This window comes from Phalacrocorax carbo, chromosome 12, assembly GCF_963921805.1.
Source record: "Phalacrocorax carbo chromosome 12, bPhaCar2.1, whole genome shotgun sequence".
Classification (NCBI taxonomy): Eukaryota; Metazoa; Chordata; class Aves; order Suliformes; family Phalacrocoracidae; genus Phalacrocorax; species Phalacrocorax carbo.
In genome coordinates this window covers 8679533-8696244 of record NC_087524.1, presented here as the reverse complement: position 1 = coordinate 8696244, position 16712 = coordinate 8679533, and the positions used below count along the sequence as shown (strand labels likewise).

The 16712-nt window shown below is 46.5% G+C and overlaps 1 protein-coding gene across 2 annotated transcripts in view; it reads right to left on the bottom strand.

Moving 5' to 3' along the window:
* Nucleotides 1-16712, bottom strand: part of SUFU (SUFU negative regulator of hedgehog signaling) — a 98548-nt gene that overhangs the window by 9958 nt on the left and 71878 nt on the right. For both annotated transcript variants that reach the window (XM_064464036.1, XM_064464037.1), the window contains exons 9-11: nucleotides 14925-15059; nucleotides 13340-13478; nucleotides 233-301 (exon numbers count right to left, since the gene is read on the bottom strand). In XM_064464036.1, the coding sequence (XP_064320106.1) occupies nucleotides 233-301; nucleotides 13340-13478; nucleotides 14925-15059 (343 nt within the window). The remainder of the gene's footprint in view (nucleotides 1-232; nucleotides 302-13339; nucleotides 13479-14924; nucleotides 15060-16712) is intronic.

Sequence of the window (16712 nt, the reverse complement as noted above, 5' to 3'; positions counted from 1 at the left end):
CTGGTGGAAAGAAAATGCAGAGTCTCCCTTAATACCCATCTCTGCCCTGCATTTCTTGCAATCCCTTCTCTTAGTGTCTTAGTTCACAGCAGATATGAAGGTTTAGCAAGGCCTCAAGCCTATGGGGCAGGGCTGCAGCCTGTGAGCTGAGGGGAGGATCAAAGGCAAGCTGCCGGACGGGCTGAGCTCTCTGGGACAGTACATGGGGGATATGGGAATGATGCAGCCTTACTTCCTCTGGAGAATTCAGATCTTCTAAATCTTCCAGCATTCTCTCTACAAATTCTTCAGTCAATAGGATCTGCAAAGGAAATACAGTAGTTTATGCCTTTACACTCCTAGTTTTAGCTAACTGCCATGAAACAGAACAACTTCTGCAGAGCAGACTCCTTCCCCCATGTCCTTCTTTCCCGCAATACAAAGGTTTGAGGGCAAGGAGATCCTAACTTTGCCTCCCACTCCAACCACTGCAAAAAAATGTTAAAATTGTACATCAATCTTTTGACCCTCAATTATCTTCCCCAGTCTAAAATTAGAGGCTCAGCTTTAGACAGACAGAGTGGGGAAGGAGGAAAAGAGGTCAAGATAACAACTGTTGGAGAGACAGTGGAGACAGAGCCTCTTTCATCTGATCCATTGAAGTAAAGCTCACAGTTTAATCAAGAAACAGCAGTGCAGGGAGCGCTTCAGCCCTGTACAGAGCTGGTGCTCTGGGCACGGGAAGGGCTCTGACCTGAGTGCAGCACATTGTTCACATGAACCAGATGCTGGGTACGGGAGGTGCTCCCAGAGGCGCCCACGCTAGGTACCTCCACACTGTATCACATGTGCCCATCCCACGTGCCTGTGCTGGGAAAGCTTTTGGCTTATCTTGAGGCCAGGCTGGCAAGGAAGAAGCAGCCCAGGAAAGTGGCTGTTGATGGGTCAAAATTCCCTGCTGAGGGCCATGACCCTGGCTCCAAGGAGCCCCCTATCAGAGACACTGGGGGGAAACCATCCCCAGGAATTCAAGGGGAGGAACTCCCACCCTCTTTAAAAAAAGCACGTGATAGCCAAAAGCAAACATATCCTGCCTCTCTTCACAACAGTCATAAAGGCCAGAGCTCCAGGCAGGCCAGCTGGCTTGGCACAGGAGCAGAGACGGCAGTGTGGGACCAGGCAAACATCCCCACGCAGTGAGGGGGCGTTGGAGCGGCATTCCTGGGAGTTAAATTGCAGCAGTATCCAGCTGATTATTCCCATTTCAGCCTACAGGTTTGTTTCTTTCCCCCTGCTCCTCCTTTCCTTCCTTTGCTCCACCCTTTCCCCTGTCTCTGGCATTGCTTTCCATCCTGAAGCAACCACCATCCACATGCCCCCTTTTTCACCCTTCCCTTTCCCTGTTCTCCCCAGCCACGAGCCCTGTGCTCACTCCTGGAGAAGTGACTGCTCCAGAACCAAACACTGCCAGAGCCAAGTGCCCAGCCCCACTGCTCCAAACTGTCCCCTCCAGCCCATGTCTGGAAGGGGGGCAGCCAGGCTGTTCCACCTCCATGTAGGAAGCCACCTCCCATGCCCACCAGCTCCCTGGTGCCTGTAACATCAGTAGGGAGTGAGTGATCGCCAGGATGCCATCAGCTGTTTGGCAAGTGGAAGCCTCTGGGCTCCATTTTGGTAACACACGAGTGGGGCTATTGGACAGAAAGAGAAAGGGAAGACTCTGGTCTCCCTTTCTTCCTTTGGTTGGTAAGAGAAGAGATCCGAAAACACCAAATCCAGATACGAGAACTACCAGGTGTCTGCAGTTCTCTCCCCTTCAACTGTGCCACCCTGCTACCATTGCACACAGATTTCCCAGGGTATGAGGGAACTGCTACTTCCCCTCTCCACCACATTCCCCTCTTTGCTTAGCTTCAACCTACAGCAGGCTCCAGACCAGGATTCATGACCAAACTGCTCAGCGTGGATGCAATCATCTCCCTCAGGCCTTTCTGATCCTACCTCATGCCTGAAAATACCCTGCTTCAGTGAGAAGCCAGGAGCTTGCTGCTTTGGACAGGCTCTGCAACCTGGCACCTATCTGCAGACTGGCAAGCTGAGAAACATTGCACTGAAACACGCAGTACTACTGCAAACTACTGCAGTCTGCTTGCAGGAGCCTGTAACTATTCTGCCTGTTGAACTGGAGACACTCGTTTGTTGACTGTTTGCAGGAGGAGGAAGCAGTCTGTCCGTGTCAGTGGCAGGAGGGCAACCTGATCACTCAGCTCAGAAGGAAGATCTGGGTGGGGAGCTGGGGCTCTGCATGGAGCAGATCGGTTTCTGCGGAGGTGCAGCCTGCCATGGGGTGAGGGAATGAAAACAATTTGGCAGGCATCAAAATCTACACAGCAGCCGGAAAAAGGAGGAGGAATTGGTATTCACAGCAATCAGGCAAGGAGGAAATGAATATTCAGCCATCCACGGATGAGCAAAAATGCCAGAGGTTGGGATGGGTGAGAGAGCAGGAATGAGGAGTCACAGCTTTAGCAGGGGGACTAGAAGACAAGCACAGCAGGAAGACCCCTGGGCGCTCCCAAGGTGCCAGAGGCAGAAGAGAAATGGGAACCACGTGTGTGAGGCAGCCAGCTGCTCTGAGGCTGGAGGAAAACAAGCCAGGGTGTGAAGCAGTAAACAGCAAAGAGTGGAGAGAGGGAAGGAGGGGACAGGTCAGGCCCCAGCTGAGCCACAGACCCCCAGAGTAAGGACAAACCTAGGTGAAACACTGTGGCTAGGACTGATCGGTGGTGCAACCCCCTGAGATGGCTGAGCCCATCTGCATCTCACTGCCCCATCTCAATGAGTTTTGGTAATCCAGCTGAAAAAACCCCAATTTCACTGATTTAGTGAGCTGAACTGGCTCCCTGAGGCATCTGACAAGTGGAGCGGGACAGGAGTCCACAGCTGTGCTGTCTCATGGACTGCATTTGTGGGATCAAAGCAATGGCAGCCTGCTCTATGCAGCGCACTGAGAAAAGATTTCAGCACCGTTCTGCGAGCCCTGCAGAGACAGTTAACTTTGGTGGAGGGCAGGCATCACAGGCTGCAATGACAAACTGCTGCACTGACATTCACAGTGTGTCACTCACAGCCTGAGTGAGAAAAAACGCACCCCAAAGTCTACCACCCCACACTGCTGGGGAGATCTGCTCTCCTTCTTGGACAAGAAGGGAATCTCCAAAGCACTGGGGTAACCAAACGTATAAGCAGCCATATCCCTCAGCACAGGAAACCAGAGCTCTTGAAGTCTCCCAGGGATGCAGGAGGAAGGCATGTGTATGCAGCACACCAGCTGCTGAAGAGGGCTTTGAAGCAAGAAGTATTGTCATCCTGGATTCACGTCTAGACAAGATTTCTCCTCTTAGAATTAGCCCAATCAAAACGGCCCAGGAACATTAAGGCCTGTGCTCATAGATCAGGCTGCCTTCCCCACCTGCAATCAGCAAAACCACCTTCATGCCGGTGAGTGAGTCTTTGCTCCTACAGAGAAGGATGACAATAAATCCAATCCCATCTCAGCTTCCCTCACTCACAATATTTCAGGTTTCCAGCTCTTGTAGCATGCCTGCTCCTGCACAGTATGATACCCCATTACATTAACACACACACGTTATATGTGCATGATATTAAAGGTGACATTCCCAGCAAATAAACATGACAGACTGCCATTGCTCTAGGCACCTAATTTAATTTCCTCTGGGACTTAAACCTTAGAAGCTCAAATTAAACAAATAGGCCTCGTTCACTTTATATTTCAGACCTGAATCTAGAGTTTTTCTCCGATGCTGTTAACTGATCTTATCAACAGGACACTGCACAGGGATCACAATGATGAAGCACCTTATTCCCTTCCCAAAGGAAAACAGAGCCCTGCTGTTGTGCTGCAGCCATGGGAAAAACCAATGCAGTCTGGAGGGCAAACGAAGCCATCCCATGTGCACCGAACAGGCCTTTTCTCCCAGGAAATCTCTCAGCTGGTCTTGAGGAATCAAAGGAGCTCTGCTGAGCGGTGGCGGGCATCTTGGGTGCTGCTGCGGCCAGGCGCTTGCAGCGCTGTGTTTTCACAGCTCTTTGCAAACCCTCCTGCGGGCCCAGCCTGCCGAAGCTGGTTACAGGGTGTAGCTCAGCCTTTGTAATAGCTGTTTGCAGTATGAACAGGGAACGGCCTCGCCAGCCAGCTGCGGGTACCTGAAACATCTCCTCCAGTGCTGCACGGTCCTGCTCACACCAGGATCTCCCTGACCTGACCCAGAGAGGCCTGGACACGTGCTATCCCATGGCTAGCAGATCCAGACTCCGTTTTCTGTGTGCTTTACGGCTCTGTGACTGTTAGTCATGCTGCAGATGCTTGGAAGATGATGACTAGCCAAAAGATAAGTCCCTGTTTTCTATCACAGGCATCTACCGCACAACTAAGGTCCACAGTTTGGGTTCTCACCATCTCACTAATAGCTGCATGTGTCCAGACACGTTACAAAATACCAGGCTAGGCTGTCTTATTCAGGTAGATGTCTTCAGGGAACATGGGCTGCATGCATGATGTCTCCCTCTCGTGGCAAGTCCTACCTGAGCTTGCTGAAACCTTCTTACCTACAGGTCAACTGAAGGAGCTTGTGTTGAAGCTTTTGGTGTTGAAGTTTTCATACCCGCAGACAGTTGAGAAACCTGTATCATGACTCATTACAGGTACACGGCTGCGAGTGTATGAAAACAGGCGAGATCTAAAAATGCACACAAGGTCATGGGGCTATAGACCAGTTTGGCTGACTTTGAAAGCAACCGGCTCTTAGTAAAACATTAAAGACTTTATAGTCAGCTTATAGGTACCACCCTAGAGTTTACACCCCCATCTCTCACTATAGGGTTCAACCCTACCATGAGGGCTTGAAATTCTCAGCTCAGGAAAGGCTGGCTGGGGCCAGAGGTCACATGGATGTTGAAAGCCTGGCACAGCTGGCAAGTCTTCGATCAAGGAAGACCCTCAGAAGCTGAGCTAGGAAGCAAGCTGCTGCTCTGTCCAACTTCAGGAAACATGTTTTGTCCAGGGCAAGACACAAGTGATTGGCCCAGGGACAATTAAGCAGGGGAGGTTTTACTGATAATACCCATTTTTCTTGCCTACGTAGAAACAAACCAAACAATCCCACACTTTGTCCTAGTGCTTTGTTTGCATTAAACACTGCCACTTGCTTTTCTAGCAGGTTTGTCAAAGAAAGGAAACCATGTTTTATTAGTTCTGGACTTAGTACAGAGCTGGCTTATACAGCTCAGCCAGAGAAGGTGGGGGCACATTGCAATAAAATCCTATGCAAACCACACCAACCCGTCTAAGAAACTGTTCATCCATCCAGGTGCTATGCCTGGAATGGGTGGAGCAGTTGTACCCTAAGCCACCATCCATTACATCTGCAAATATCCAGCAACTTTTAGGAGCCCTTTGCCCTAAAAATGTTTCAGCTTAATTCCTGTCAACAGCACACCAAAAAGTGAAGTTAAAGTGCGTCAGCATTTCCCACTAAAAGCAAACATTACCATAAAACCCCCTGATGAATCATGCTTTGTGCCACAAGCATCCCCCCGGCCCATGTCTCTGCTCTCCCCTTGGCTTGGAGTTCTTTGCACTGCTTTCCTTTGACTGCAAATGGTTCAGGGCAGAGGCCTTGTCACTGCATCTTTCTATGTCACACCCAGCCCAGTGTCACAAGAGGCCACCTTGCTGCCTCAATCCACCACAGCTCTCATTACAGCCTCAAAGGTACCAGTATTGCAACAAACACCTTTGATGGGAAATTCCACTGTTGCTCTTCCAGGAGATTCACAACCCTCCTTGTAAAGAAAAAACATCCACTCACACATGCCTCAGGGACCCTATTGCTTCATACCACGATGTTACAATCCCAGAAAAGGAAGTATATGATGACGCTGAAATATTTTGACCTTGTGGGATCTCTCCATGACATTCCCAACTACAAGGCTGATCCCGGGGACCTGGGCTCCTCAGAGCCCAGTCTGATGGGATCTGTCTTGCAGACGGGGCTGATTTGAGTCAACGCATGAAGCTTGGCTTAGCTGGGGAGAGGGCTGACAAGGGAGCCAAGACAACAGGCAATATCAATTCTTTCAGAGTGAAAAAGCAAAGGAAGAACAGGCATTTCAGGGAATATGCCAAGTGGGTGAAAGGAAACCTACACAAAGTAGCCAAAATGTAGTTTGAATAGCAAGGGATGGGCATTAGGTGGCAGGATAGTCAGTTGGCTTAAGAAGGATGAAAGAACTTGACTCATCCAAAACTATAATTGACAAAGTACTAGAGAACATGCTGCAGAAGAGTTGATACAGGGAAGATCATGATGACCTAACGGGACATTTTTACCCTAGTCTAAGTTTCTCACAGTGTCTCATTCAGCAGTGAGGAAGAACACCACAAAGGGATAATCCATTGAGGTTTTGGGGAGTGTTTGCGGAAGACAATAGACTTACTGGAAAAGTGCTAGCTTAGATTTCCTAGACCTGCTCAAGAATTTGGGGGAAGCCACCCAAAAGATTCTGAGAAGGTTTTTCTTGGGGTAGATGCATAAAAGTGCTTTGGAGAAGAGCAGGCTGTAGTTGTACGTGACTTAAATCAGTTTGTGGGTGCTGTCCTTAAACTCACCATGCTAGGCATAACACATCTATTCAAGTTTGGGGAGACCACAAATTAATCCCTATCTCTTCAGGAGAGGACTCAACCCATAGCTGCCACAGACAAGCAAGCAACTCAAGGATCAGAGCAGCTCTTTCAAATGTTGCTTTGAACCTCTGCTGCTGCTGTTATGCCAATGTGCATAAATGGTTTAACATGCGGTATAGCAAAAAGAACCAGATGTGCTCATTTCCAGGGGAATGTCCTAACCCTACCGGAACAGAGTCATTCTCTTGTGCTCTATGTCTCTGTGACTAATTCAGTGTTTTATACGATGTGGAACAACTCCAATTGGATGAGCTGAGGAAGAACCAAAATACCCTATAGTTGTGGTGCCCATAAAGCCAAGAAGTAGAAATAGGGGTTCAAATAAAAGGAAAGGAATAAAATGAGTTTCTCATATCCTACACGAGTGTTTTATCCCTCAAATATTGATAAGAGAAGGCAAAACTTCTAACAACTCCAGCTCCATTCTGCAAAACTAGAATTTTTTTTTCTGTTTTTATTTAAGAAAACCTTCTATTTCTGGTTTCATTCAACACAAAAGGATTTTTTTTTCAACTTTTGGTCTCTTTAAGGCTTTTGTTTCAGCAGGACAAACTGAAAATATTTAAAGATTGGGCTCAGTCTGATCTTCTTTCCCAGATTTTTCACTTAGGTTGCCAGACCAAAAGAATGGATTGTCCCCCATGACCCCGCTCACAGTAATCCCCCACACACCATGACTGCCAGCATAGATAGTACATGTTGATAGCTCCTGAATGCTGGATGCTTCCCACAGCCTCCATGTACCTATCCTGCCTACAGGCACATTTAACATTTTCTATGAGAAGTTTGACCTTGCTGTCCTAAGCCTCAACGTATTTTTCCATGCTGGATGCCTTGTTTTTGATTTTTTTAAAGGTTTTTAGGGGAAAAGGAATCAATTTATCTCAGAGATGTATTTTGGAAAAAGCATTTTTTGACAGTACCAACAAATGTGTATGATCATTTTGTTGCAAAGCACGAGAACTACCCCTTATGAGAAGGGTGATGAAGATTAGCAAAAAAGTGCCCTGGAGGTCAAGGGAAAGTCTTTCGATCATGAAAATGCTTTGCTGAGTCAGAAGCCTCTGAAAGTCACTGTTTGTGCACAGCCTTTCAGAGAAAGGCAGAAAAAGGTACTGAAGAGCCCTTCTTCATTAAGCATGTCCCAGCTCAAGGTAGCTCTGCCCCAAACACAGAGCAGAGGTAGCTAAGGAGTAGTTTTCCCTCTGATCATTCCTCTGAGTGGTGAGGGATTACTATGGCACCAGGCACATCAGGACTAAAGGCAGGGAAACTCTCCAGCGCTCTCAGCATTTCTGCTGGAAGCCAGGCCATGTGGAGGAGGAGGAGAAGGAATTTGCCAACTTGAATGAAGGGAAGGAGAGGAACGCAGAGATGGGCCAGGATGAGGGAAAGACAGAGACACAGGAAAACAAGACAAGGGCAGATCAGAGGCCAAAGCCAGAGGCGACACAAAGGGCAGGGAGACTGGAGAAGAACCCCATTTCCACAGCCTCAGCATCCACACGCTGTCTACTGGATGTTGCAAACCTATTGGCACAGGAGGCGATCAAGGAGCGTCTTCCAGGTGCAGGAGAATAATACCCCACGCTGCTGTGAGCTCCTCAGCTCACGAGGTCACACAGAACTTGTGCTGAGAATCAGAGGGTGCCAACCACAAGTGAACCATAGCCTCCATCTGCCTAACAGGATTTGTTTTGAAACAGAGTAAATTACATGGAAAAACCCCCTCTACACTCAGACCAGTAACATCAGGCATACAAAACTTTGGAAATGGCTGCACAGGGATTGCCTGCCCCATGCTAATTTGGCCTGAGTGTACATCTGCTGAAACAAATCTGTAATCACAAGATTGCCTGCTGTTTTTCTCCCACAAGACCTCTGCCCTGCTCAGTCCCCAGGATGGTTCTGCTCACTGAATGCAGCGTCATCATTTCTTTTCATTATCATTCATGCTGTTTCCCCGTTCCCTCCTACTCTCTTCCCCTTTATTTAGTACGCTCCATCCGGCTACTGCCAGCATGCATTACACTGCAAGTACCTAATCTCACTGTCCTTACCACTTTCACAGCCTCTGATGTGCTCAACCTCACATTTCTCCAAGGCAGGGGAATGCTCCTCTCCATGCAGCAGAGGGGGGTGGGAGGCTAAAAGAAACTAAGAGACTTAACAAAGTCATGGAGAAAACCTGCAAGAGCAGGGAGCTGAACATGGATCTTTGACTCCCAGTCTGACCCCCGATCCCAGAGTGATTCTTTCTCTCTCCTGACTGAATTTTAATCTCTTCCTGAAATTGTTTCTGGTGTTCATCTGTGGAATGGGAATGCTTGGCAAGCGCTGAATTAATCTTCACAGGATGACTGGAAGAAGGTTTTCCTGAATAGACGGGGGGAAGTTAGTGAAATCTGAGTCTGAATGTCCATTTCTTGGGGGTGTCCCTCTCAAGAGTTGCAGGTCCCTATTTTCCAGCCCATTCAGCCCTGCAGTGTACAGGGGTATCCACAGAGGAATTCCTCCACGCCTCCTCCTGCCACCAGGATCACAGATCAGATCTCAGGTCTTGAGCAAGCCATCCAGAAAAGGAGGAACACAAACTCACTTGCCACCTGAGAATATTTTAGCTTAAGACTCTGGAATAGCATTGAGAAAGAACAGAGTAGTAGAGGCAAGGACAGGATCCAACTCCCCAAGGCAACATTTAACAGGCTTCGCCATGAGACTATTGTGATTTTTCTGCAATTACCTGCTTCATTCACTACACACCTTCTAATTTTAAGAAACAAACCAAGTGGAAGTCCTATAGGCAAGAGTCTACTATACTCCACACTCCTGAGTCATCTTCCAAACATGCTGCATCTTTGCACTGAATGAGGCAGGCATGCTTTGTAAAAAATACATATGATCCTTCAATTAAATATAGTATTGAAATACACATGTGTAACAGGGGCAAGGCTGAAGTACAGAGATATTTCTTAAATTCTGTGTACTAGATTTTGCAGTTAACAAGGACTCTCTAACTATAGGTTTGTTTTTACTGCACTGTATTGGCTCATATGTCAGAGTCTGCAGCAATATCTGATGTGTAACATGTACGTTGCACATGATCAAAGACCTGAGTGTCATCTTCTTCCCTAGAACAATGACTGCCTAAAGCAGCAAGAGCAGAAATTATCTAAAGGTAATGTTAAACAAACCTCCTTCTCCCCTCTGGGGAGAGTAAGCAGTCCAGGTGAGCAAGGTAGGAGGGGAGAACAGTCTGCTTTGTGCTAGATGGGCATAGAGCTCCACATAAAAGCAGAGGAGCTTTGCAGAAGCATGTCCTGACTCCCATCACTGGAGACTTAATGATGGTAATTCCCAAAGGATGATGCATGCTGACAGGCTTTGACATAAACTACCCCAGGATAATATTAATATGTATTAAAGGCTCAGGCAACTTTATTGGGACGGGCTTGATCACTAACACATTTCAACAGAGTGTCTCTATCATCTGCCAGAACATAAGGGAGGGAGAACACGCACAACCTCACCTTGTTTCGGGTAGGTTCAGAGACAAACAAGATTGACCTGTGATGAATTGCATGCTTGGCACAGCTCACATGTTGGACTGAGAACCTTGGACACTCCACCACAAATATGAATGTCACTGTGGGGCAGTTAATGTCAGAGTCTGTCTGCATGATCAGCATCCTTAACCCTCCAGCATGGGGCCAGACACCTCCTGCACAGCCTTTCTCTGTGCATCTGGAACATCCACCCCTTGGAAAGGAGAGGAGAGGTGCTTAGGAGGCAGTGTCGGGGCTCTGCTGTCACAGCACTGGGGGATGGGGGAGTGGAAGAAAGAACCGCGGAAGCCTTTGATCATGTGTAATGTTAATGCAAGTGTTACACATCAGAGACTTTGCCACAGTAACTAGCATATAAACAGGAGTCTAGTGTTAACAAGGAGGACTTCTTGAATATGTTTGTACACTTCTGAGTCAAAGCAATTTCCCTATTCAACAATACATGACACAGTGGAAGAAGTTCAGAAATAAACCAGCCTGACATGCTTAGACCTTTAATAGAATTTAGCTTTTTCGAACTAATTCAATGTTACTTAAATGAAAAAAAAGAAAAAATTCAAGTACTTGGGAAAGGTGTCAATTTGACAGCTCTGGAGAATGAAATAATCTAATCATCCCCAGAGCACAGGCAGCAGCAGGCCAGGCTTGCCCTACTAACATGCCTCAAATGTGACCTGGAAAGACTGTTGATAGAAATGGGGCGTACAATCTCCGTGGTCTAATGACTCCTTGCCTTTTCTGCTGAGACTGCTAAAACAGCTCCCACCGAGTACCAGCTGCAGTGGTGATAGGGACACCTGTCTGGTAGGAATGGTGCTGGGACCTGCCAAACTCCTGTCATCTGCTAACCCTCCACTGGAGCCCAGCGACTCAGCTCATTGCTCAGCCTGGGCAGTGGGGGCTGACGGACTGTGCAGCAGCTCTCCGGCCCGTCCCACCCTGGACACACTCCACTCCAGCCCACAAGATGTAAACAGGAGGTACTGTGTTTAGTCTGCAGGTTTGGGCTTTCACTATACCAAAGCTCAGGCTCAAGAGAAGTCACTCTCTGGCTGCTGCAGAGTCGAGGCCAGGATTTTTCAGGCTCTTATTCCTCCCCTAAGATAGGAAAAAAGTCCACAGGAGGAGATGACTGCCATCTCTCTTCCTCTCCACGGTCCCTCCATTTACTTGTCTTTGCAACAAGCCCCTGTATTGCAGTGATCTGCTTTCAGCCGCCAACTCTCCTTGGAGCTCATTGCTGTGCTTGGGGTCCCAAGCGAGGGAGCAGGAAAATCCTCTCTGGGCCTTGCTGTAAAAGCTTGGTGAGGCTTGCCAACTTGGCCAGCCCAGGCTGCAAGGGACTAAACCAAACACAGCTCGCCTCCTTGGAAATTTTATGCACCACAACTTCTTTTACTTCTGAACTAAAGCCACATGAACCACCCTCCTCCGCTCCCAACACCACAAAGGACTGCTGAGCATGGATCAAGCCTCCCATTGCATATTAAGCCAAGAGCCTCAGACACTCCCACACGTATCTCACACAACTGGGTGCTCCTCCTCTTGTCCCAGGCTGCTTTTAGCCTCCCCTTCCTCCCCCACAGAGCTGGTCACATCAGATGAGAACATCGAATAAGTTGATCTTGTGTAGGAGACAAAAGAAGGAACTTGCTTCTCCCTACCCCACAGAATCCAGCAATTCTCCACCTTTCTCTCCCACCTAGTCCAAAAAACTTCCATAATTTTCAGCAAGCATGGAAGCAAACAGGTTCATAAGGGTTAATATTAGTTACATGTCTGAATGGTGACCTAATTACTGTCATTCTTCACTGTTCAGAAGTTACCTGATTACTCTACACATCAATACATTTCGAGATGTGCTGTAAATGCAAACAAACACTCTTATGTTTGGAGTTAAGAGTCACAAGATTCTGTGTATCATGTGTTGGCAAGCACAGGAACCAACAGCAAATGACCCACCCTTAAACCTGACCGTTTGCTGTTAATCATTACAGGAGTGCTGCACTTTCCAGTCAGTACAATCAAAGCATGCAAGCTCTTTGAAAATCCCTACGCACATGATGATTCTAGCCAAGATCAGCTCCTTTACAAGTTGTACAGATCTCAAGGTATGATGTCCTCCAGACGGTTGAATAGGGGCAGTAGAATGCCTTAAAAACAAGTCACTGGAAGGTTAACTGCAATATTAAAACAATCCCCCCCCCCTTACAAACAGAAGAAGCAGGAATGGCACAGTAACACTGAATGCAAAGACATACTGCATGAATGTAGTCCCTCAGAGGTGGGCTTTTCTGCATAAACACATTCCCCAAAGCTTTTTTCTTCTTGCAATATGTTTATAACCATGAAGAAATTCAAGGTTAGACTAGCGCTATGCCATTGTATCTTTAGTGCATCACTGCTCTGTGGGGCTGACTCTCAGGACCAAGCAGATGGGGAATTTCCAAGGAATATCTGGGATACAGAAAAAATCTGGGTGCAGGAAATGTGTGGGTACTTCAAGCAACTATGAGCTTTTGCCAAAGCATCAATAGGAAAGCACTAAAACTGAAAGAAGCTGTGCGCTCTGTGCTGCTCTCTTGTTAGGGATGATGTAAAACTGAGATCTTGGCTCTGCAAGATCACAGTCCCACAGCTTTCTAGCTCTTCTGCCCTGGCTCTGTTCTTGTTTAGGTCATTCCACTCTGCCTCCCCAAATTCCCTTCTGGAAGAAATCAAGAGTAAATACAGCCTGTAAAGTGTTCACTGACTCCAGGAAATGGACACTACTGTAGTCACAGATTATTTTTGAACTTTCCAGCCACTGCTTATCAATTTGAGTTCCATTAATATAAATAGTAACAGTTCACCCTTTTTTTTTTTTAGTCCATAATTACTGAAAATATTATGCAAGAGCTATGAGAGATGTTGCAGCAGAAAATACAGGTCTGTTACACTTTTAAACCACATACGCCCTTAGCAGAATCATTTTTAGGACACAGTAAAGGAGGAAGGGGAAGGAAAGGGAAGCAGGCTCTCTCACTTGTAACCAAGGTCCGTGTGCTGCATAGGGGTGCTCTTCCGTAGCAAAGGCTCCTTCTACTCCAGTTGATACAAACGTGATTGCTGTATCCCCTGTAATACTTTTATATGTAAAGTGCCGTCCATGTAAGAGCCTTCCCCTGGGGAATAAAACATATATACGTGAATTGAGAGGGCGTGAGCAGCATTCAACAGAGTTATGAAGATATATCTCTATTGCTTCTGCCATCAGCATAGGAAACCATTTTGAAAAGGCAGCAACTACTAACTTTTCAGGAATAGATGAATGATTTGCTCCACAAAGCAGGCCACGAGCCTCCTTCTGAGGCAGGGAGTTCCCCCTTATCTCTCTCCTCAATTTCAGGGCCTTTTTACAAAATTAGAGTACATCTAAATCCTGCTGCATGCCTATCCCCATGACGTAAGGGCAGGGGACTGCCAGTCTTTCAGTAAGATGAAAACTACGGAAGAGAATCCAGATTCCACATCATGTGGGAATGTGAAGACGCATTTCTAAGCAAGCTTATCAGTGGGGCCATGACAATACCTAGTAATCCTTTTCCCTGGTGCTTGACAAAAGCAACCTGTATTATTTAAGCAAACGCCTAGAAAATACACATACATGACCATCTACGGCATCACTTCACTTTTTTCATTCAATGCTTTCCACAGGGAAAATCATGGCTCTGGTATTTAGGCTCAGAGCATGTGTGACATACATGCATGGCTTCCAACATGTAAGGGGGAAAACTTCAGGTAAGACACATAACGCTTAACAGTGCCACAGTTGCTTGATGAGTTACTGCTGGCCAGCGGAGCTGTGGTAACTGATCAAGACAGACTGTTCACGCATTTGTGATGTAAAATAAAGTATGTTCATGTTAACTATCCCATTGGTTACTCAACAGGCACAGGCAAGCGTGCACCTGCTGCTGATAACTCTGATACTACAGACATGTAACTCATTAAGCTAAAGTTACTTGGTCACCTGCAATCATTTGTCTTTACCCCACAGTTTATGTTAAGCTCTATATTTGCTGCAGGTATTTTTAAAAACAGCGCTGTCTGAAACTGTGGAAACCTAGAAAAGTCACACAGCCTGAACCTTCAAAAGACAACATGTAGAGTATGCATGCAATGTTTTGTTCCTTCAATCATGCAAGTGACATAATTTATCTAAAAAACACACTTGCATGCATAAACTGACTTCAGACAGGCTTTGCGGAGCCACTTGTGTCTGAGTTCATAAGCCAGAATTAACAAATTAAGAGTTTTCTTCGACAGAATATAGTAAAACATCCCTACTTTATCACCGAGTTACCAGCGTTAGACTCATAAAAAAATCCCCATACTAACCCTGTCCTATTTCAGCACTCAAATACACTGGAGGACATAAAAAGAATGAGAAACAATCTTACCATGATGAACACACATGCAAAGAATCATCTGTTCCTAATGTGTTTTGGCAAAATATCTCAGCTCTGGCCTTTAAAGACCCATTGCATGCATGTCTGTATGGTGAAACAATGCCACAAGGCAAAAGCGGCATGTTAGCACAAGCTGAGGAGGAGGATGGCTTCACTCACCTTAGACAGAGGGGAATTAGAGCTCCAGACTCCTGGTTAAATTTCAGGTGTACACTCTCCAGCTGTCTTGTGCGGATTAGCTCATGAGGAATGATAGCTGCTGAGCTCTCGCTTTCTAAACTGTCCTTACGGCTTCTAGGAGAAGAGACAAAATGCATGTATTTAGTATCCCAGTGCTGTGTACTATTTCTGCTGTGTTTCGGAGTGATTGTGTGAATACTGAAGGACACAGGAGCAAACTGTTACGAAGACAGATCTGAGTTTTCATCACCCCTACAGAGATGCAGCCTCCCTCAGACTACCAGTCGCAGCATGCAGCTCTTCACCTTGATTTGATGACCTAGGATCTGAATTGGTGCATAAACATGGCACGTACCTTCCCAGCATACAAGAAATAAAATTTCTGGGAAGAACTGAAGCAAAACTACACTCTCCAAAACCCCAAACCACTATAAAATGTCTTGGGAGAATGACTAGGTGTGCCTTCCCTCTGGTTTTTGCTTTATCTTCAGGATTTTTTGGGCAGTGTCCTGGAGGAAGAGTTGTCCAGTCCTTTGTGCCCTTGCTCGAATACCTTTGAGGTCTGAGGCATCCCTACAATTGTCTCCAAATAATTTCTTTCCGTAGTTCAACCAAAAGGTTTTGAGAACACTCCGCTTCCACCAGCATCAAGCAAAACAGCCAAAAGATGGACTCTACATGCGACAAGTAGGACATCCACAGTTTGCTTTCCCTTGTAAGTGGGGCTGCTTTAAGACAATGCAGCCTTGCTTTCTTATTTATTCATTCATTTCTGCAAGGACAGCATATTTTGAAGCTATGACTAAAGGTTACGTTGTTACATGATTAGGAACTTAGCCAGACAGAATCCTGGTATATCTCAAAATACTTGACCATAAACACTTTATACGTTCAAAGAGCATCATCATAATCCCTTACTTGATAGTCCAGAACAAAGAACGAAGGACTGGGGGTGATACAGTTTTTTCAGATGACATGGACCGATGTGATATCTGATATGTGATTTATATTTTTGTGACCCAGTGTTCCACATGAACTTAATAGAAGTAAGACTTTGTTAAGATAGTCCTTATAACACAGAACCACCAAAGTGGGGGACGGGGAAAGCAGGAGGGAGCTGAAACATGCCACGTTGCAACGTGGTTTCGTTGCGCCACACAGACCAAAAGCCAAAGAAGGTTATCAGGCTGTGGCTCCACTTGGGAACACCGTTAAAACAAGCTTGGAACCTTTCTCCACCCAACCAGAGCCACCTTTAACATACATCTGGAAATAATTGTAAAGAAACAGCTTGACCCTCATGAGCTGAGTTAGATCACACCTCTACTTAATTTTACATTTGGGTGCTGTCCCAAAATTACTCCCATCCACCACACACATAGTAACACAGTTCAGTGTGGCTTCCAAAGCAAATCAGCCTATTGCCTCTGCCAGCTCACCTAGTCCCAGGTGAGCCTTCCACCCAGGCTGCTGAGCTGCCCGCTCTGAATAAGGATAAAATCTAAACTGATAGCTCACAGTGCCTTCTGCAGATATCCTGCATGGCCAGGTCAGAGACACGAAGGAAAAAATATCAGAGCAGCTCAGCTCCCTGCAAGATAAAACCTGTAAAATGTGTCCCATATTCTGCCTTAGCAACACACAAAAGCAATAGTGGACCCAGCAAGGACACAGTAGGTCAGGATACAGCTCAAGCGTGGGGTGGGCTGATAGACTGACAGTCAGCAGAGTGTCAGTCTGGTGGGTTAACCCTGAAGCAAAGACATG